The sequence below is a fragment of the Euprymna scolopes genome, chromosome 6 (genome assembly GCF_053919585.1).
Source record: "Euprymna scolopes isolate OS-2025 chromosome 6, ASM5391958v1, whole genome shotgun sequence".
Taxonomy (NCBI): domain Eukaryota; kingdom Metazoa; phylum Mollusca; class Cephalopoda; order Sepiida; family Sepiolidae; genus Euprymna; species Euprymna scolopes.
In genome coordinates, this window is record NC_136487.1 from 99503984 (window position 1) to 99527454 (window position 23471).

The 23471-nt window shown below is 27.3% G+C and overlaps 1 protein-coding gene across 1 annotated transcript in view; it reads right to left on the minus strand.

Annotated features, from left to right (window-relative positions):
- Positions 1 to 23471, minus strand: part of LOC145277819 (protocadherin Fat 4-like) — a 514458-nt gene that overhangs the window by 22032 nt on the left and 468955 nt on the right. The window contains exon 28 of the mRNA XM_080129718.1: positions 8214 to 8388. Coding sequence (XP_079985844.1) covers positions 8214 to 8388 — 175 coding nt within the window. The remainder of the gene's footprint in view (positions 1 to 8213; positions 8389 to 23471) is intronic.

Sequence of the window (23471 nt, forward strand, 5' to 3'; positions counted from 1 at the left end):
ATTTAAGTAACTAATTTGACTTATTTATTTATTGTAAGTATCGATTTAATCTATTTATTAATATATTTATCTTATTTGATTTCTTTATATTGATATATATTTATTAATTTATATTATATATGAAGTAATAGATAATATACAAGTAATATAAGTAGATAAATAAAATTAAAATAATATATGTTACGAAGAGATAAGAATAAAAAAGTAAATTTTTAAAAGATCAGATCAAACAAACCAATAAAAAAAAATCAACTAAGATGATCAGGCGTTTCTGAATTTTTGCGATGAGGATTGGTCATTTGTATTATTTGGATTCAAATAATTCAAATAATACGATTAAGTTAATGAAACGGAAAATGTTGAAACTACTGATAACCGATATGACCTTTTGGAAGGCATATCTTGTATATTTTTAAAATACATTCAGTAAAATATGAAAGAACCATTCACAATAAAACTCTCTTATTGATTTTTGGTGTAATATATTGGTTCGATTACAATTGATAAACATTGTTGTTGTGATTTTTTTTTAAGATGGCGGATATAATCTTTACTTGTAAACATAGACTTTTAAATACAGCTTTTAAACTAAACTAGTAAACACCGACTTTTTCCGATACAGAATTATATAAACAACCCGGAAAAAACCTGAATGAAAACGAACCAGAGTCAAAATAATCCACCGTATGTTTATTTTTACGAAAAAGTATTTACTTTTTTTGGTGAAAATTGCATTAATAAACAACTTTTATCATTTATTTACGAAAAAGTTCATTTTTTGCGCTCAAATTCCAGCTTTTGAACTCGACTAAAACTGTAGCTCTTGTTTTACCACAAACCACATGTTTTGTTTTCAACGCTTTTTTCTTAGTTCCAGATTCTTAAGAATCTTTTGAATCATCATGCTTTTGAAATGGTACTTTTCTCACTTTCTCATTGTCATAGTCGGGTTGTTTACGCAAACAGAAGGAAAAGGCTAACAGACAAATCGATTTTGTTAGTTTCAAAAGCTGTATCAGTACTAACATTTGTACATCAATAATCAATTTAATCAAATACTCGATTTTGCACTCAGATAGATTTGAAAAGATGGCTACTAGAAGAATATGAAGAATGTTCAAATATTTATTTACGTATGAAATGTTCCCTACGATATATAAAATTCTATCAGCAGTTATGACAATATGTGTATAAATATTTAGTGGAGTTCATATACATACATATATATATATATATATATATATATATATATATTATTGGTAGTATTTTTTAGTTGTTTAAACAAAAACAAAAACCACAATGTGTCTATCAAAGAGTGTTCAATATAAAGACAGAGCAATATGAATATGTTTAATATGAAAACTAGTGGCTACACATATGCAAATATGTTTCAGTGAACACCCTGCTAGGGAAAATCATATCATCAAGCAAAGATATTCTTTTAAATATAACATTTTAAATATAATATTTTAAATATAACATTTTAAATATTAATATTTTACATATTACATTTTAAATATAAAATTTGAAATATAACATTTTAAATATAACATTTAAATATTAAATTTGAAATATAAAATTTTAAATTTTACATTTTAAATATAATATTTTAAATATAACATTTTCAATTTAACATTTTAAATATAAAATTTGAAATATAACATTTTAATTATTAAATTTTAAATATAACATTATAAATATAACATTTAAAATATAACATTTTAAATATAACATTTAAAATATTAAAATTGAAATATAAAATTTTTAATTTAACATTTTAAATATAACATTTAAAATGTAACATTTTAAATATTAAATTCGTCATATAACATTTTAAATATAACGTTTTAATATTAACACTTTAAATATGAAATTTTTAATACAACATTTTAAACATAACATTTTAAATATAACATTTTAAATGTAACATTTTAAATATAACATTTTAAATTTAACATTTTAAATATCACATTTTAAATATAACATTTTAATATTAACATTTTAAATATAACATTTAAAATATAACACTTTAACTTTTACATTTTAAATATAACATTTTAAATATAACATTTTAATATTAACATTTTAAATATAGCATTTTAAATATTACATTTTAAATATTACATTTTAATATTAACATTTTAAATATAACCTTTTAAATAAAACATTGTAATATTAACATTTTAAATATAATATTTTAAATATAACATTTTAATATTAACACTTTAAATATAAGCTTTTAATATAAACATTTAAAATATAACATTTAAAATTTAAAATTTGAATGTAACATTTTAAATATAACATTTTTAATATTAAATTTAAAATATAACACTTAAAGTATAACATTTTAAATATCACGTTTTAAATATTACATTTTAATATTAACATTTTAAATATAACATTTTAAATATACAATTTTAATATTAACACTTTAAATATAACCTTTTAATGTAAACATTTTAAATATTACATTCTAAATATAACATTTTAAATATAACATTTTAAATATAACACTTTAAATATAACATTTTAAATATAACATTTTAAATATAACATTTAAAATATTAAATTTGAAATATAACATTTAAATTTTTTAATTTTCAATATAACATTTTAAATGTAACATTTTAAATATAACATGTTTAATATAATATTTTAAATATAACATTTTAAGTATAACATTTTTAAATATAACACTTTAAATTTTACATTTTAAATATTAAATTTTAAATATAACATTTCAAATACAACATTTCAAATATAACATTTTTAATTTAACATTTTAAATATCACATTTTAACTATTACATTTGAAATATAACATTTTAAATTTAACATTTTAAATATAATATTTTAAATATAACATTTTAAACATAGCATTTTAAATATAGCATTTTGTAATATAACATTTAAATGCAACATTTAAAATATTAAATTTGTAATATAACATTTTTAATATAACGTTTTTATATTAACACTTTAAATATAACATTTTAAATATAACATTTTAAACATAACATTTTTAATATAACATTTTAACATACCGTTTTAAATATAACACATTAAATTTAACATTTTAAATATAACATTTAAATATAACATTTTAATATTAACATTTTAAATATAGCATTTTAAATATCACATTTTAAATATAACATTTTAATATTAACAATTTAAATATAGCATTTTAAATATAACATTTTAATATAAACATTTTAAATATAATACTTAAAATATAACATTTTAATATTAATACTTTAAATATAACCTTTTAATATAAACATTTTAAATATAACATTTTAAATATAACATTTCAAATATAACATTTTAAATATAACATGTAAAATATTTAATTTTAAATATAACATTTTAAATATAACATTTTAAATATAACATTTTTAATTTTACATTTTTAATATAACATTTTTAATATAACATGTTAAATATAAAATTTGAAATATAACATTTAAAACATAACATTTTAAATATAACATTTAAAATGTAACATTTTAAATATTAAATTTGTAATATAACATTTTAAACATAACATTTTAAATTTAACATTTTTAATATAACATTTTAATATTAACATATTAGATATAGCATTTTAAATATCAGATTTTAAATATAACATTTTAATATTAACATTTTAAATATAACATTTTAAATACAACATTGTACTATTAACATTTTAAATATAATACTTTAAATATAAAATTTTAATATTAACACTTTAAATATAACCTTTTAATATAAACAGTTAAAATATAACATTTTAAATTTTAAATTTGAATATAACATTTTAAATATAACATTTTAAATATAAAATTTGAAATATAATATTTAAAATTTAACATTTTAAATATAATATTTTATATATAACATTTTAAATATAGCATTTTAATTTTTACACTTTTAATATAACATTTTAAATATAACATTTTAAATATAGCATTTTTAATATACCATTTTCAATATAACATTTTTAATATAACATTTTTTAATATAACATTTTAAATTTTACATTTTAAATATATTTTAAATATAACATTTCAAATATAACATTTTAAATAAAACATTTTAAATATAACATTTTAAATATAACATTTGAAATATAACATTTAAAATATTACATTTGAAATATAATATTTTTAATTTAACATTTTAAATATAATATTTTAAATATAACATTTTAAACATAACATTTTTAATATAACATTTTAAATATAACATTTAAAATGTAACATTTAAATGTTAAATTCGTAATATAACATTTTAAATATAACGTTTTAATATTAACACTTTGAAATAATTTGTTTAATATAACATTTTAAACATAACATTTTTAATATAACATTTTAAATGTAACATTTTAAATATAACATTTTAAATTTAGCATTTTTAATATCACATTTTAAATATAACATTTTAATATTAACATTTTAAATATAACATTTTAAATATCACATTTAAAATATAACACTTTAACTTTTACATTTTAAATATAACAATTTAAATATAACATTTTAATATTAACCTTTTAAATATAGCATTTTAAATATATCAGTTTAAATATTTCATTTTAATATTAACATTCTAAATATAACCTTTTAAATATAACATTGTAATATTAACATTTTAAATATAATACTTTAAATATAACATTTTAATATTAACACTTTAAATATAAGCTTTTAATATAAACATTTAAAATATAACATTTAAAATTTAAAATTTGAATGTAACATTTTAAATGTAACATTTTTAATATTAAATTTATAATATAACACTTTAAGTATAACATTTTAGATATCACATTTTAAATATAACATTTTAATATTAACATTTTAAATATAACATTTTAAATATAACATTTTAAATATAACATTTTAATATTAACACTTTAAATATAACCTTTTAATGTTAACATTTTAAATATCACATTCTAAATATAACGTTTTAAATATAACATTTTAAATATAACATTTTAAATATAACACTTTAAATATAAAATTTTAAATATAACATTTTAAATATAACATTTTTAATATTAAATTAGAAATATAACATTTAAAATTTTTAATTTTCAATATAACATTTTAAATGTAACATTTTAAATATAACATTTTAAATATAACATTTTACTATTAACACTTTTTATATACCATTTTAAATATAACATGTTAAATATAACATGTTTAATATAATATTTTAAATATAACATTTTAAGTATAACATTTTTAAATATAACACTTTAAATTTTACATTTTAAATATAACATTTTAAATATAACATTTCAAATATAACATTTTAAATATAACATTTTTAATTTAACATTTTAAATATCACATTTTAACTATTACATTTGAAATATAACATTTTAAATTTAACATTTTTAATATAATATTTTAAATATAACATTTAAAAAATAGCATTTTAAATATAGCATTTTGAATATAACATTTAAATGTAATATTTTAAATATTAAATTTGTAATATAACATTTTTAATATAACGTTTTTATATTAACTCTTTAAATATAACATTTTAAATATCACATTTAAATATAACATTTTAATATTAACATTTTAAATATAGCATTTTAAATATCACATTTTAAATATAACATTTTAATATTAACAATTTAAATATACTATTTTCAATATAACATTTTAATATTAACATTTTAAATATAATATTAAAATATAACATTTTAATATCAATACTTTAAGTATAACCTTTTAATATAAACATTTTAAATATAAAATTTTAAATATAACATTTTAAATATAACATTTTAAATATAACATTTAAAATATTTAATTTTAAATATAACATTTTTAATTTTACATTTTTAATATAAAATTTTTAATATAACATGTTAAATATAAAATTTGAAATATAACATTTAAAACATAACATTTTAAATATAACATTTTAAATATAACATTTAAAATGTAACATTTTAAATATTAAATTTGTAATATAACATTTTAAACATAACATTTTAAATTTAACATTTTTAATATAACATTTTCATATTAACATATTAGATATAGCATTTTAAATATCAGATTTTAAATATAACATTTAAATATTAACTTTTTAAATATAACATTTTAAATACAACATTGTAATATTAACATTTTAAATATAATACTTTAAATATAACATTTTAATATTAACATTTTAAATATAACCTTTGAATATAAACAGTTAAAATATAACATTTTAAATTTAAAATTTGAATATAACATTTAAAATATAACATTTTAAATATAAAATTTGAAATATAATATTTAAAATTTAACATTTTAAATATAATATTTTATATATAACATTTTAAATATAACATTTTAAATATAGCATTTTTAATATACCATTTTCAATATAACATTTTAAATATAACATTTTTAAATATAACATTTTAAATTTTACATTTTAAATATAATATTTTTAATATAACATTTAAAATATAACATTTTAAATAAAACATTTTAAATATAACATTTTAAATATAACATTTTAAATATCACATTTTAAATATTACATTTGAAATATAATATTTTTAATTCAACATTTTAAATATAATATTTTTAATTTAACATTTTAAATATCACATTTTAAATATAACATTTTAAATATAACATTTAAAATGTAACATTTTAAATATTAAATTCGTAATATAACATTTTAAATATAACGTTTTAATATTAACACTTTGAAATAAAAATTTAATATAACATTTTAAACATAACATTTTAAATATAACATTTTAAATGTAACATTTTAAATATAACATTTTAAATTTAACATTTTAAATATCACATTTTAAATATAACATTTTAATATTAATATTTTAAATATAATATTTTAAATATCACATTTTAAATATAACATTTTAATATTAACAATTTAAATATAACATTTTAAATATAACATTTAAAATATAACATTTTAAATATCACATTTAAAATGTCTCATATTAAATATAACATGTTAAATTTAACATTTTAAATATAACATTTTAAATATACCATTTTAAATATCACATTTTATATATAATATTTTAAATATAACATTTTAAATTTCACATTTTTAATATAGCATTTTAAATAAAACATTTTTAATATAATATTTGTAATATCACATTTTAAATATAACATTGTAAATATACCGATTCCTAATAATATCGGATAATAGGGAACTGAATATTCGTCATGAAAATTATACGGAAATATATATTTTTAATTATTTTAATTGTATCGTGTATTGAATTATATGGAAGGATATTTTTGTAATTGTATCGTTTTGAAAACGATGTTAAGATTTAAAATACGCTTAGCATTCGATAAAAATATTGAAGGATTTCGAAAAATACTGCATCATTTCGTGTTCAACAACTAAAATCATCAAGACAAGTGAAAGACAAAATTATTATTTTAGGAAATGGAATCCATTATGCTAGCAGAAAATTCTGGTATGAAGTCGGCAGAATTATTAAAGAAATAAAGGAAATAAACAATGCTCACAAATATTCATTCTGCAGGAGGTTAAACACATGGACGGTAGGTGTCACAACAAAAAGCCAGAGTACTAGATAGATTCCACTCTAGTCTTCAAAAATGCCCGAGCAGTTCTCTCGGCATTCCCGCGGTAAATAACAAACTAACCTTTTTCCAGAATTTTTAAGAAGCATAATATTGAGAATGTACGTTGATCGTAGTCTGAAATAAAATGTGGTTTAGCCAAAAAAAGGAGTAAACTATCTCATAACTGATGAAGTATTGAAATTAGACCTAGTAAAAGCAGAAGCCATCAGCAACACGATGATCCTCCCAAAATGTGAGATTTCTAAAGATAACCGGCTAATTAAATTCTCGTCGAAATGTTCAGAGATTCCTGTACTCTTCACATTCAGACAATTAGCAGAAGCTGACATTAGCTGAGATTATTTTAACTTAAATATTCTGGACTCACGTTACCGTATGAAATCCTTTATAAATTCTGATGTTTATAAATAAAAATACAATTTACTTAAATGAATTAGGTTGATAATTTATTTAATGTTTGCTGCTTTATAGTTATAGAAGCACATACACTGAGGGATCACATATTTTAAGTTGGTTGAAACTAATAATTGAAACCCAATTCACTTTAAAAAGCAACGTCCTTTTTATTAATCGTAAACGAAACTCTTTATCAGCTTACCTGTTTCGTTTTCTTCGCAAATAACAATAACCAACGGAGATTCCAACTAGGAGCAAGATAAGCAAACAGCTAAGAGTAATGATAATTTTGCCGTTGAATGTTGAAGCCCAGTTTTCATCGTTTGTGTCTCGATAACCATTTACTTTTTCAATGGCGAAATAATCCCAAGCAGGACCTACAAAGATTGATGGAACAGGTGCTTTTATATATATATATATATATATATATATATATATATATATATATATATATATATATATATATATATATTATACAAGTATTTACATTTCATTTCGAGCTAAACAAAACATGTCTGCCTTCCAGTCATTTAGCCCATAGAACTAATACAAAAACATATTTTTTAGAACAAATTCGTCAATTTATTTAAGGAAAATATACAAAAAAATTTTATTTTAAAAATAAAAGATATAAAAAAAAAATAACAAGAACCTAAAATTTATTGTACAAATGCTTCTTTTTTCAGTACGTCTTAGCAGGCTGTTTCCAACATCTGATGGGAGATTTACAATTTAAGTTGCTGGTAAATTGTGTGCAGCAACTTTGTCTCCGAGAGGTTACACTCATTGTTATATTACCTGCCATTAGAATCTCTTTTTTGAAAATGTTCCACATGGTCTCAAGTCATAGTTATTTGAAGGTCAGTCAATGAGAGAATTTTCAACAAATCCTTTTTTCTTTCAGCCAGGATTTAGTCAACTTTCATGCATGACTTGGTGCGTTGTCTTGCATAAAGATGGAAGATCTACGTTTGGTTATCAAGCCATTCAAAATAATGTTGCTCTAAGGAATCATATTTTGGAATTCATTTTAACCTCGTATTTCACTTGTAATAGACCCAAGAGCTCATTACCAATAATCCCAGTCCATATCATGATGCCACCGCCGCCTTGTTGGCGTGTTGGCGCCTTGGTGCTTGCAAACTCATGCTGGAGCCTATTCATCGGGTTCATCTGAAGTGATCCTTGATTTGTCTGTAAAAAACACTTTACTGAATTTCCATGTGTGTTTTTGCCCATTGCAGTCTTTTTTTTTTCTTCTTTTCATTGGTAAAATGTAAATCTTCTTTCTAAACTGCCATTCTTATTTCGTTTTTTTTTTTTTTTTTTGCTGCTGCTGTTGTTAAAATGGTTTCTTTATTTGATCGCTTACATCAACAACTTCTTTAATGCCTTGACACCATAGATATTCCAATTGTTCTAATTATCCGTATTTTATAATTAACTGAACAAATAACACATTTCTACTTATCTATGTATTTCTCTCGTCACCTCTTACTATATATTGATTCAACCATCATTTTTGTCATGATTTACAGCTTAGTCATCTGATTTGCATACGTGTGTCTGTACACGACAAATTTTATTCATATATCTCTTACTTTGCACACATACATTAGCATTAGTAGTTGTAGTAATAGTAGTGGTTATTACATTTGAGCTAAAAATGTGTTTAAGGTTTATATATATTAAATTTAATAAAATAAAATAAGTGATATACGTTATAACTAGGGCTATGACAAGAGCATATTCTTTTCATTGTCATGACTCTCGAGTTATGACACAGACACAGTTAATCAACCGAGAACCACATCACACTATATCAGATATCAACGGATACACACTCGAGAATGAAAACAATTAAAAGAATATACTGTTGTCCTATCCCTAACACAATAATAATATATATTTGATAAGCATAAAATGTACACTTTCATTTTGAGATGAAATTATATTCGAAAACAATTAATTTTAATTGTTCTAATTAGCCATAATTTATAATGAACTGATTAAGTGAGCCATAGATTTGTAGCTATGTACCCATTTCACTTTTGTACCCATTTCACTTTTGTACCCATTTCACTTTTGTACCCATTTCACTTTTGTACCCATTTCACTTTTGTACCTATTTCACTTATGTACCCATTTCACTTTTGTACCCATTTCACTTTTGTACCCATTTCACTTTTGTACCTATTTCACTTTTGTACCCATTTCACTTTTGTACCCATTTCACTTTTGTACCTATTTCACTTTTGTACCCATTTCACTTTTGTACCTATTTCACTTTTGTACCCATTTCACTTTTGTACCCATTTCACTTTTGTACCTATTTCACTTTTGTACCCATTTCACTTTTGTACCTATTTCACTTATGTACCCATTTCACTTTTGTACCTATTTCACTTTTGTACCCATTTCACTTTTGTACCTATTTCACTTTTGTACCCATTTCACTTTTGTACCTATTTCACTTTTGTACCCATTTCACTTTTGTACCTATTTCACTTTTGTACCCATTTCACTTTTGTACCCATTTCACTTTTGTACCCATTTCACTTTTGTACCCATTTCACTTTTGTACCTATTTCACTTTTGTACCCATTTCACTTTTGTACCTATTTCACTTTTGTACCCATTTCACTTTTGTACCCATTTCACTTTTGTACCCATTTCACTTTTGTACCTATTTCACTTTTGTACCTATTTCACTTTTGTACCCATTTCACTTTTGTACCCATTTCACTTTTGTACCTATTTCACTTTTGTACCCATTTCACTTTTGTACCTATTTCACTTTTGTACCCATTTCACTTTTGTACCTATTTCACTTTTGTACCTATTTCACTTTTGTACCCATTTCACTTTTGTACCCATTTCACTTTTGTACCCATTTCACTTTTGTACCTATTTCACTTTTGTACCCATTTCACTTTTGTACCTATTTCACTTTTGTACCCATTTCACTTTTGTACCCATTTCACTTTTGTACCCATTTCACTTTTGTACCTATTTCACTTTTGTACCCATTTCACTTTTGTACCCATTTCACTTTTGTACCCATTTCACTCTGTGTTGATTTAACAACTCTCGAATGTTTGATTATGTCTTTGCGAGTATTTAGAGAAATAGTGAAAGACTGTTTTCTGTATAAATGCGTAATTATAAAATTATATAACAAAATCATAAATATCTTTAGTTCTATATTAAAATATATATAATATGAATACTACTACTACTACTACTACTAATAATAATAATAATAATAATAATAATAGTAATAGTAATAATAATAATAATAATAATAATAATAATAATAATAATAATAATATAGAAGTAGATAAATTCATGATTCTTAGTTGTGCAAGAAGAATGCTTTAAAATATATGTAACAGCAGGTATCAGAAATTTGATGGAATTTTTGACACCCCTAACAGAAAACTGCGAATAAAATATAAAAAACTCGTAATTTCTCTTTTTAACGTGGGTTGTTTATTTTCTGTATGGAATATACTTCCAAAATAAACTATTAAAGTTGTTTAAAAAATAATAGAAATATTATCTTTTATTTTTTAAAAAATAGTGTTTACAAAATGTTTACAAAATGCCGGCGTGCCTTCATGCAGCCATTTTTTACGTAATAAAATCAATAGAATTTTACAAGTTAAATATTTTTCAATTTTTACACTTTAAAAATCTATCAAAATTTTTTATGAGTTCAATTTTTACGATATTTTCAGGGTCAATGTGAAATGTTATGCTCTTTCCAATAGTCTAAATATAATATTTTAGAGAAACGTTTTTTTTTTCAAATCCCCCTCCCATTTTGAAATGTGTATTAAAAATTTAATAATTAATTTATGTGCCAAAGTTTTATATATCACAAATTGAAGTTAAAAGATCAATAAAGAAAATATTCTAATTTAAAATAATAAAAAAAGAATATTTTTTGGAAATTTACCTGTAAAGTCCAAAGTGTAAAACCATTTTTTTTTTTAAACCACGTTGATTTTTTTTTTAACCAAACGTTGGCGGCAAATATTTCTATTTCATTGAATGTTTTCTTTTTTTAGATATTTTTTTTAAAGTTTAGTCGATAAAGAAGTATTAAAATATATAAATCAAAAACTCGTGTATTTCATTAAAAGATTTTTTTTTTAAATCAACGAAGCGGATTTTTTGTTCTAGGGGAAAAACTTATTAGTGAATGTTCGTTTCCTTTTTAACTACGGAGGATGAAAAATACTAATGTTGGTCAACAGACGCAATAAAAAAGAGACATTATTTATGTCTCATGGACGAATCCGTACTTCATAAATTTCATTTTAACAGCAGCAGCTATTTACAGCTTCGCGCAAAACACGTTGCGAAAATGCGATTTTCTATGGCCCTCGCTTTAAAAAATCCTTTTATTTAAAAAATACATGGAATTTAAAATATAAATATGGATAAATTCTTAACAATGAAGGATGGAACTACCCATTTAATAGCATATTTTTTTTACGTAAATGATTATTTTGGCATTTATATATATTTATAAGCAAGTCAAAATACGTTGATTTTCTTTATATCTTTTTTTAAGAAAACCGCTTTAAAAAATACAAATATTGGATAATTTGCTATTAAAGCTGTTATTTTTTTTAATTTGGTCTTTGCTCTTTTAATTGAAAAAAAAAATTAGGGTTTGAATTACATTTGTCAAGTAGTTATAAGCTTCGAAGTTGAATTATTAAAGTTATTAAAGTTCATTTTTAATGGCCACTTTCTGATACACCTAATGTAACAGTGCTACAGAATTTTCAAATGAAATCAAGCTGTGTGTGTGTGTGTGTATATATATATATATATATATATATATATATATATATATATATATATAACTACTTAATTTACTCACATAAAATTAATATACGAAAGTATAGATTTATGCGTAAACTTTAAGTATTTACTTCAAAAGTGCTCAATATGTAGGTAGAGCTAGTTAGTTATAAAATGTATATGGCGATTAAGCTACACTGAATATTCCGCGTTTCATCCACTCTAGGATTCTTCAAACTTATGCGCATAAGCCTGAAGAATCCTAGAGTGGATGAAACGCGGAATATTCAGTGTAGCTTAATCGCCATATACATTTTATAACTTACTATATATATATATATATATATATATATATATATATATATATATATATATATATATATATATATATATATATATAAAACATCATATATATGAAACATCATATACATGAAATTAATTAAACCGAGCGAAAATAATCTCTTCATCCCATAATATTTAAAGCAATAAAGATATTTTTCTAACGTTAAGAAGTTATTTGAAACAACATAAATAATATTATTTAAATTTTAATTAATTCAAAGTGCACTTTATCGACGAAAAAAATAATTTTAAAACATCATTTAAATGAATTTAGAGATATTGTCAGATCAGCAAAACAAATGTATTATTTAGTAACATAATTTAAATAAGCACGTGTTTTTGTTTGTTTGTTTGTTTGTTTTTAACAGTTATTATTACATTTATATAGATTCATGCACTATAATACGAGTTCTATTAGCTACATAGTATTTATGTAACAACGTCATTATCAGGTTTATCCTAACACCGGAGATATAAAGACGTGGTCAATCTTACTCACCATGTTTCAAGGGGAAATTACTTTTATCCTATTTAATTTTAACTAAAGATGAGTTATTTCCCTTGAACCTTTAAGATTACTTGTATTGGCGTGAAGGTATATAATCATCACTAAAAATGATTCTGTTGGGAAATCCAGATGAGTTAGATCATGGCCAATGACCATCCATCTAATTTGCCTTCATATAAAAAGCTTGTCCTAGCTTTACTGCAGAAAAATGTAGGGTGAAATCTTTAATGCGTATAATTAGCGAGTTGATGATATTTAAAACTTTTTACGTGTAGTCAAGAAATGACCAAATACGAAGTCCGAAAAAAAAAAAAACGGGGTGGTGTTGACTGTTGGTGTACTGGTGTATTATTCTGCTTTATTAATCATTGTTGTATAATGGTGCTTTTGATAATTGAAATACACGCACGCGCGTGCACACACACACGCACACACACGCACACACACACACATATATATATATATATATATATATATATATATATATATATATATATATATATATAGCGAAAATGGTAAGTGGAAAAAAAAGGAAGAAAGTGTTGAATACTATATTGACTGTCATGGCTCTTGTGGGCTGCGACGTTGTTTGGCTGTGGAATTTATTATATACAATCTCTCACATTCTGAAAATCCTATCATAAGTTGCTCGCTTGGTTAGCATTGCTGTATGGCATCGTCCTTTCGAGTTAAAACTCCTACTTGTGAGACATCAGCTTGGGGTTATGGGGTTATTAGCTGGTTGGATGACTGCGTCCCTTGTCGAGACGAAGAAGGGTCATTTCACAGTCGGATTTCGGCGCGGTTTGCTTGATCTGTGTTGGTTAATATAAATTCTTGTGTGCGGGGCGTTTGCTCAGTTGGTAGAGTGCTTGCCTTGCATACAAAAGGCTCGGGTTTCGAATCCTGAGTTCGGATGTGTCTAACTGATGAGCCACAATGAGGGCGAAACTCAAGCTTTGGACTTCCGGTTCGTTGACTGTCATGGCTCTTGTGGGCTGCGACGTTGTTTAGCTGTGGAATTTATTATATACAATCTCTCACATTCTGAAAATCATGTATATATATATATATATATATATATATATATATATATATATATATATATATATATACGTTTACAATGTACATATATACATTTGACATATATATATATATTGAAACGTATATGTGTATATAAATATATTACAAACGTATATATATAATATATTGCAAATGTATATATGCTACAAATGTATATATACATACATATATTTATATATATATATATATATATATATATATATATATATATATATTGCAAACTTATATATTTATATATATTTCAAACGTGCATATATATATATATATATATATATATATATATATATATATATATATATATATATATATAGTCATGATCATATTTATTGGCACGGTTCAATAAAAACCTCATTTTGTCTTAAAAATCCTTCAGAAAAAGGTTAAATCAAAGGAAATCACAAAGTATAATATATATTTTGAACTGCTCTTTCCAATTCAACAATCGAATTTTAAAAAAAAATTTGAATAATAAAAGAATTACAAACGATATTTTTAAATTCGGTTGTTCAAATTTATTAGCACCGTAATTCTAATGACTGATTGTATGACCTTTAGCCTTAATTACTTGCTGTAGTCGTTTATTATAGTTTTCCATTAACTTGTAGCATTCTCCAGCAGTAAATTTAGCCCATTCCTCCTGACAATAATCCTCTAACTGAGCGAGATTCTTAGGTTTCCTTTCCATTACCCTCAATTTTAAAATCTTCCACAAATTTTCAACGGGATTGAGGTCCAAACCATTGATATTGTTGTCCTCAAACCATTTCTTAGTCAGATTAGCCGAATGCTTTGGGCCATTATCTTGCATGAAGACCAAGCTCGACTAAGTGACAGCTCTCTAGTACAGTGCTTTAGGTTTTCATTCAAGATTTTATCATAATCCTTCTTTTTCATGATGTCTGTGACCTTAATAACTCGTCCTGGTCCAGTGGCAGCAAAGTATCCCCAAAACATAAAACCGCCTTCGCCGTGCTTCACAGTTGGTATGGTGGTTTTAGGCAGGAATGCTTCGCCAGATTTTCTGTAAACAGGAGAAACACTATTATGGCCGAATAACTCAAATATCATTTAGTTGAACCCTATAACATGTTTCCAAAGGGCAGTATCTTTATCAATATGACGCTGTGCAAACTCTAGCCTTGCTTTCAGATGCATAGTTTTCAATAAGGGAGACTTCCTCGGGTGACATGCTTTCAAATTAGCTCTCTTCAAAACTCTACCAAATGTGTGTCATTCCAGGACTTCTCTGTTCCTCTACAATCTCCCCAGCAGTGATCCTTGGGTTTTGGTTGACACATTGAACTATTTTTCACTCTGCTCTCGAGGACAGTAGCATTTTTCTCTCCCTGAGCTTCCAAATTCATAACGTGACCTTGTGATTTGACCGTCTTTACAATGGACTGAACGATGGATTTAGGAAGGTTTAGCTCCTTAGAAATCTTATCATAACCCTCCTCTTTGGAATAACATGCTATCACACGCTTTCTGAGGTCTTCACTGTGTTCCTTAGTCTTAACCATAACAAAAATTCCTTGATTTAAATTAATTCAAGGCAAATGCTGTCTAAAAATTATCTGAAAAAGATAAATGTTTTAAATTAACATTAAATAAGCATAATAAGGCTACAAAAAGATAACGAATCCATGTCAAACATGAAATTGGTTGAAATTATACTGGTAATACATGAAAATAATAATTATACTGGTAATACATGAAAATAATAATTATACTGGTAATACATGAAAATAATAATTATACTGGTAATACATGAAAATAATAATTATACTGGTAATACATGAAAATAATAATTATACTGGTAATAGATGAAAATAATAATTATACTGGTAATACATGAAAATAATAATTATACTGGTAATACATGAAAATAATAATTATACTGGTAATACATGAAAATAATAATTATACTGGTAATACATGAAAATAATAATTATATTGGTAATAGATGAAAATAATAATTATACTGGTAATACATGAAAATAATAATTATGCTGGTAATACATGAAAATAATAAGCCGTGCCAATAATTTTGAACACGGTAATTTAGAAATTTTGTAGTATTCAATTTTTTGGAAATCCAATTGTTGCATCGGAAAGAGCAGTTCAAAATACATATGATACTATATAATAATTTTATTAACAAAATATGATTTTTATTAGACCGTGTCAATAAATATGATATATATATATATATATATATATATATATATATATATATATATATATATATATATATATATATATATTGCAAACATGTATATATATATATGTTTACATATTGCAAACACACGCACACACACACACATATATAGATATATATATGTGTGTGTGTGTGTGTGTGTGTGTGTGTGTGTGTGTGTGTGTGTGTGTGTGTGTGTGTTTACTAGCAGTATTACCCGACCTTGTCCGGGGGTTGATTTAATGCCATTTTTATGCTTATTGTCTGCATCTTTGGTAAATTCAATATTTTTTTTTTTTTTTGTAATCCTAAAATTATTTTAGTAAAGTTTGACACCTTACTGATCAATGTAGCTTCCACATAGTGAATGCAATGTGCCGCCAATAATCTGATTTCATTGATTTTACCCTTAGCAGCTATTCTTCCAGCTCAAAAACAAATACTATGGTAAAGTTTTGGGAGCCATGATTTCTTGAACCGTATGCGAAAGAAACCACAGGATCAACATCGACTATCTATTTGTTTTAAGAATTTATGTGGTTGTAGCTGTATAGTTCTACAATTAGTCAACTGTGTCAAAAAATTCCTTACCTTATGTTGCCGGGCATATTACTTGTGCTTGGTTGTTGGAGCCTATGTTTTGTTAAACCGACATCTAAGAAACTTCTGAATCACATTTTCACTAAATATGTGTGTAGACTGTTTTGCAATTTCTTCAGGGTCAGTTGTTTGTTCAATGGACGTTCAAAAACAGAAAAATAATTTACTGTTGCATTGCTAAAATTATATTCCACAGCCAACACAATTGTTTAAGGTTGCTCATAATGAATCTAATTTTGCAGAGTTGGCAAGCAAATAAAGATGAAAGAATTTCTTCTAAATATATTTAAGGGCACAATAGGTTTTGCCAAATTCACATTTTTACTCTGTTTAATCGGTTTCAATTTCTCTTTCCATAGAGATTACTGTGTAAATACATGAAACTGTTTTCATTTTGTCACAAAAAAAACTTCAGGTTAGTGAACTCTGGATGCTGGCAAAGTTTAATAAGGAATAAACACGGTTAATAGAGAGGAGAAATTGAGGTGTAAAATTGTTGAGAAATTATAAAACCTCTTTGAAAACAACATTTTTAGCAAATATTTTAGGAGAAAACACAAATAGTTTGGAATGTGAGCCCACACGTGAGGTAGCTATATAGTGCTGACCGTGTGAAAAACATTGTTCCTCTAAATGAATGCCTGCAACGTCAACGGTTTGGCCCTGTGATTTGTTGATGAACATTGCGAAGCACAGTTTCACAGGGAACTGCGATCTCTTGAAGTAGATGCCCAGGTCTGGATTTGATGGATATAATGGTATCCTCGGAATTAGCACTGTCTCTCCTTTTCCACAGCCAGTTAATATTTTGGCCTCAATAATATTGGGTGACAGGGACGTTACCACGAAGCGGGTGCTATTACATTGCTTTGGTGGTATGAGTTTACGAATGAGCATTATAGGAACTCCAACCTTAAGTCGGGGCATGTGGGTTGGCAGGTCAGGTGGTTCTAGGGAGTTTAGCAACTCCACTGTGTAATCAGCCAGATCAGTATCAGGTGTGTGGTCAATGGATTTAGAGACACGTTCCTCTCCCGGGATGAGTTCCAAAAGTCTGTGGTTAATGGCATTGATGGAGGCGTTTTTTGGAGCCAGAATCACTCTCATGGCGAGACAATCAAAGTCCCTGTAGTTTTTCTGAATGTTCTCGAAAACTGCCTGGTATAGGTGGGTTGGCGTTTCAATGATGGTTGATATATGTTCAACATTTGTGTAATCCTCACTGTCCGTGAGAGTACGTCCTCCACCATGTTCCAGAAGTGCATTAGAGAAATTAGCAGCATCCGGGTTGCGGATAAGGTGGACACACATATTTGTTGTGAGGTTTAAATGGTGAACTTGATCCCACAGTATCAACGATTTCAGGCATGCTTGAACAGCATCAGCGCGTGTCTCTTTTTGGGACAACAGGAAGTGTTTGTCAGAAATCTCCACATATCAGAACTGTTAATTCACCCATAATGTTGTCGCAGTTGCGTAAATCTTGAAGTGTCCTGTTCAATGCTTCCAACACAAATTTGTGCGCCATCGTACATTCATCCCATACGATGAGTTTGCATCTGTGGAACAAAACAGCTTTATCCAAATTCTTTTCGATGTTGCATGCTGGGAATACAGTTTGTGTGTAGTTGATGGGCAATTTTAAAGCTGAATGTGCTGTTCTGCCACCAGAGAGTAAAGTTGCAGCAATTCCAGAGGTTGCAACAGTTATAGCGACAGCTCCACTCCATCGCTTGTGACAAAGGTTTTTCCTGTGCTACCAGGTGCATCCAAGAAAAATATCCCTCCACGGTTCTGTTGAACATTGTCAGTGATCATATGGTAGACGTTCAGTTGTTCAGACAACAATTTAGGCTCATTCTCAGCAATGTACGCAGTAAGTTCTGTGGCTGAGTAGCATATTTCATGCAGTAAATTTAGGCTTCATGGCAGATGGAGGCAGGTAGGCCATATGATGGTAAAGTGGAACCATCAATTTCCAAAAGGAGGTCTCGTTATAAATCACCTGGGAGTAGTCTTGCTCCACTGACGTGTACTCAAGTTGGGCTCTTCTGGAAATGTCTTCAGTCATGAAGTTACAAAATTTCATCCATAGGTGCTTTGGATCGCTCAAGTCGCACCATACTATCATAATTGCGAAGAGTGTCCATAGAGCATGGGGAGATTTGAATAGACTTCCCTCTGTCATGGCGGCATCCCACTGAGAATCGTTTTCAAGTAGTCCCACCTGGAAGCATGCATCATGGAAGGGTTCACACAGGACGCCATCGACAGTTTTTATATCGTCAAACTTATAGGGCCACGGACTTCATGAAGGAGAAGACGAAGATGGAAGCACTCATGTTAACTCGGTGGGACTGTGTAAACTCGCCCGAGACAGGAATCATATTTAACCCCTGGGAAGCCATTGACAGGGTCTCAACACTTCCTGCGAGTCCACTGTTTGTTATTCCAGGTGTCGTAGGAAGGGATCTGTGGATACAGAAGCATCTTTGCAAACTCATCATGGCCGCATAGTTTGAAGAAGGCAGTAAGCGTAGTTTCTGGTGGATGCTCTACCACCTGATTAGCAGTGTCGGCAGAAAAGTAAACTCTTTGCCCATTTTCAAAGTGAACAGCGAGTTGTATAGCTGCAGGATATCTTTGGTAGAAGGGAAATGAGTAAAAATGATATACACCTTCTCCGCAACACAGGAAACATCCAATGACATGAGCAGACTTGTCCCGAGAACCGTCACACTGAACAACAAACGCTGCAGCATCGCTGCTATTGTTGATGTATTTGCAAATATATTTAAAGGATTTCACCGAGTAACAGAATTCTACATTGATGTGCGATTGGAAAATTTCCATTAGCAGCAGACAGTACGGTACTATCCATCAATTATCAACAATGCTCTGACCAACTATCATAATATAGCCCCCATCACCTGGACTCCGTCGCCTGTAAAGCGGGTAACCATCACCTCCTGTTTATGTTGCAATGACAAATCTCCATGGGTAGCTGCAAGTGCACACCGTGTTCTTTTTATAGCATGATTGAGCTTTCTGGCCAGGACCATAGGGTCCATGAACCATCGTTGCTTCGACAATTTCGTAATACTGTGGGTCCAATCAAGGATTGGAAATCTCGGCTGAGATAATTTTGTCGATATCAGTGGATTGAATCCGTTCACAAAGCCAGATTAAGATCATGCAGAAGGCCTCTTTTTTGCCACTCTACGGTGAATATGTGGCATCTTACCCGGCCGTAGACTTCACCCTTGACTATAAGATCCATGAGTTTGCACAATTTAAGCTGGAAAACACAGGCAATTAGATCAGGTCGATCATAGTGTTCTTGGCCCAGAAACAGTTCATCTTGTATTTCTTCCCATGACGGATTGCAGATGAAAGTAAAAAACAAATCCGGTCGGCTGTAATAGTGGATGTACGTCTTGTGTGCAGGCGTGCATATAACACGGCCCGCCGATGTATGTGGACAAAAGAATTGTCAGTTTTCCAACAGTGTTAGGGTCAGTTTCATTTCTCATGCCATCGTGCAGATGTATGTATGAAGACGACCGCAGCTGTTTTTGGTGAACCCGAATATATACGAGCCTTTCAGACTCCATTTTTGCTGCTATGTCGACTATGAATTGTTGCAGAAGAGGTCCATCCCGAAGGAGAGTGTTGAAATCATCGTCACGAACCATCAGTCTGTATGCATAATATGCTCTGCATGTAACAGTTTTTGGATTTATGGTCGTTTGTCCAAAGTTTTGTTGACATGGTATTTGGAAATGGTATCCATCATCACCGTAAGGAAATAGTAGAGGATATTGTAGACCTCCACCCCTAGTATGAATAACTATGTCGCGTTTGTTGTTGCGCTCACCCTGGATGACTGCAAAAACCTCGTTGCAGGTGGGAGCATTAAAGCAACGTTTCATGTTCTCCTGTAAGACATTTGTCGGCGTTAATAACAACGGAAAAATTAGGCAGAGGAACATTCTGTAGTGCATACTTGAAACTCTGAATGTATGGGTTCGTTTCGTGGAGCATGTCTTGAAGCTGCAAAACGATACTGAGTTGTCATCGATCTGAACTGTCGTTTGTCTCGGCTGTAATTGCTAGTCGGTTTTCAGCTTGTTGGACGTAGTCACTGACGAAGTAGAGTTGTAAGAATGATGGTTGTACGGTGTCCTTGGGTAAAAGGAACCCTATTAGATGGTAGACTTGGCCTTGCACGTTAAATGCGGGATTCCAGCCGGTTTCACAGACAATGTTTGCACCAAATGATGTCATTTGGAAGTAGCAGTTGAAAAGATTCATCAGTCATGCTCAAAAGTAGGTCTCGCAGTGGTTAATGGTAGTTTAACTTTACCCGAAGAGCAGCATAGGCTTGGAGGTTCCGTCGGCCATTTTTTAGCTTTGCAGAATGAACATATGCAATTTACAGAACCGATGCTAAGATCCTGCCTGATCTAGAAGTCATCGTTGGCATCATAGTTAAATGCCTTGCCTAACCAAAACTCCGGTGAAGGGCATATGTTGCCGCGAGAGGCATTAAATCTCCGATTTACAGCCTGCACTTGTTGCCTTCGAGTTTCTGGTGGTTGAGATGACCGAGGGGCGGCTTTGGATGTGTTGTCTCGGGCAAATCATCTGACCCTCGCTTCAGTAGATTCAGCAGCTCTTGGCGAAGCTGTAGAGGCTGCGTTAGCCGCTCTCTGCCGAGCTGTCCTTTCTGTAGATTCGTTGGCCTTTGCAGGAGAGGTGCTTGCAGCATTAGCTGCTCTACAGTTGGCCTGAATCTCAGCACTTTGTGAAGAACGTAGTTGAGCTATGGCTGCAGCGTGTTTAGATAAATGGTAAGTCCTTTCAGTAAGGGTTTCCAAAGATCTGGTCTGAGACATGTGCTGTGCTTCGCGAGAACGTAATAATTCTACTTCATCATAGTCTAGGATTGCTCTGATGTTCCTAACAGTAGTCGCTGCTTTTGTGCACCTTCCGAGCTGATTTAATTTTTTTTATATTTTGTGGCATTATTGGGAAATTACTCTGTGGGTGTGTGGAATCGAAATGGAATGTTCCAAGCAAGTGGTCAGAAAGGGTTGCGGCAGATCTTTATTTAGTTTGCTGTAGGCTCTGCCGAAACAATTGTTGACAGAGTTAATATTTAGGTAGTGTGTATGGTATAAAATGTAATAAAAAAAAAAGAATGTCCGGAAAAAGACAATCAATATGTGTAAATTCCCCGATACATCAATGTAGAAATATGAGGATTAATAGAAATTGTATAGAAATATACAGTTTGGAAAACTTTTATATCTATAGCTATATCTATATATATATATAGATATACGAAAAATAAATGAATTGTAAGATAAAATACATATGTAAAAATGTAAATTTTCGAAAAAAAATCTCAATCGAAAATTTATGAGAAGATTAAACGAAAAAAGAGAGAATTGTAAATAAGTCCTCGTAAATGCATAAGTAATGTATAAGCAATGTGGTTTGATTGTTGCTATGAGGAGTGTTTTGTTTGGAGTAGTTAGTCAAAGAAAAAATCAATTGTTAATGAATTTGCATTTGTATAAATAAATGTTATTTTAAGTGTTAATTAAGTTCAAGTTAATTCAAAAAATGGAAGAACTATTTCAAAATATAAAAAATGTTAAGTTGTACTTATACTGTAATTGAGGTATTACCGTCTGTGAATTTCTGATTGAAAAAAGTAAATGGTTCAATTGTATGAATAATCGAATTTCCAATTAACGGAAGAACATTAAGAAGGTATATTCTCAAGCAAAAAAAAGAGAAAAGAAAAAAAGAAAGAAAAGAAAATATGCTGTGATTGTCGTGTGTGCGTGTGTGCGTCGACTGTAAGCGAGTAGTAGTAGTAGTAGTAGTAGTAGTAGTAGTAG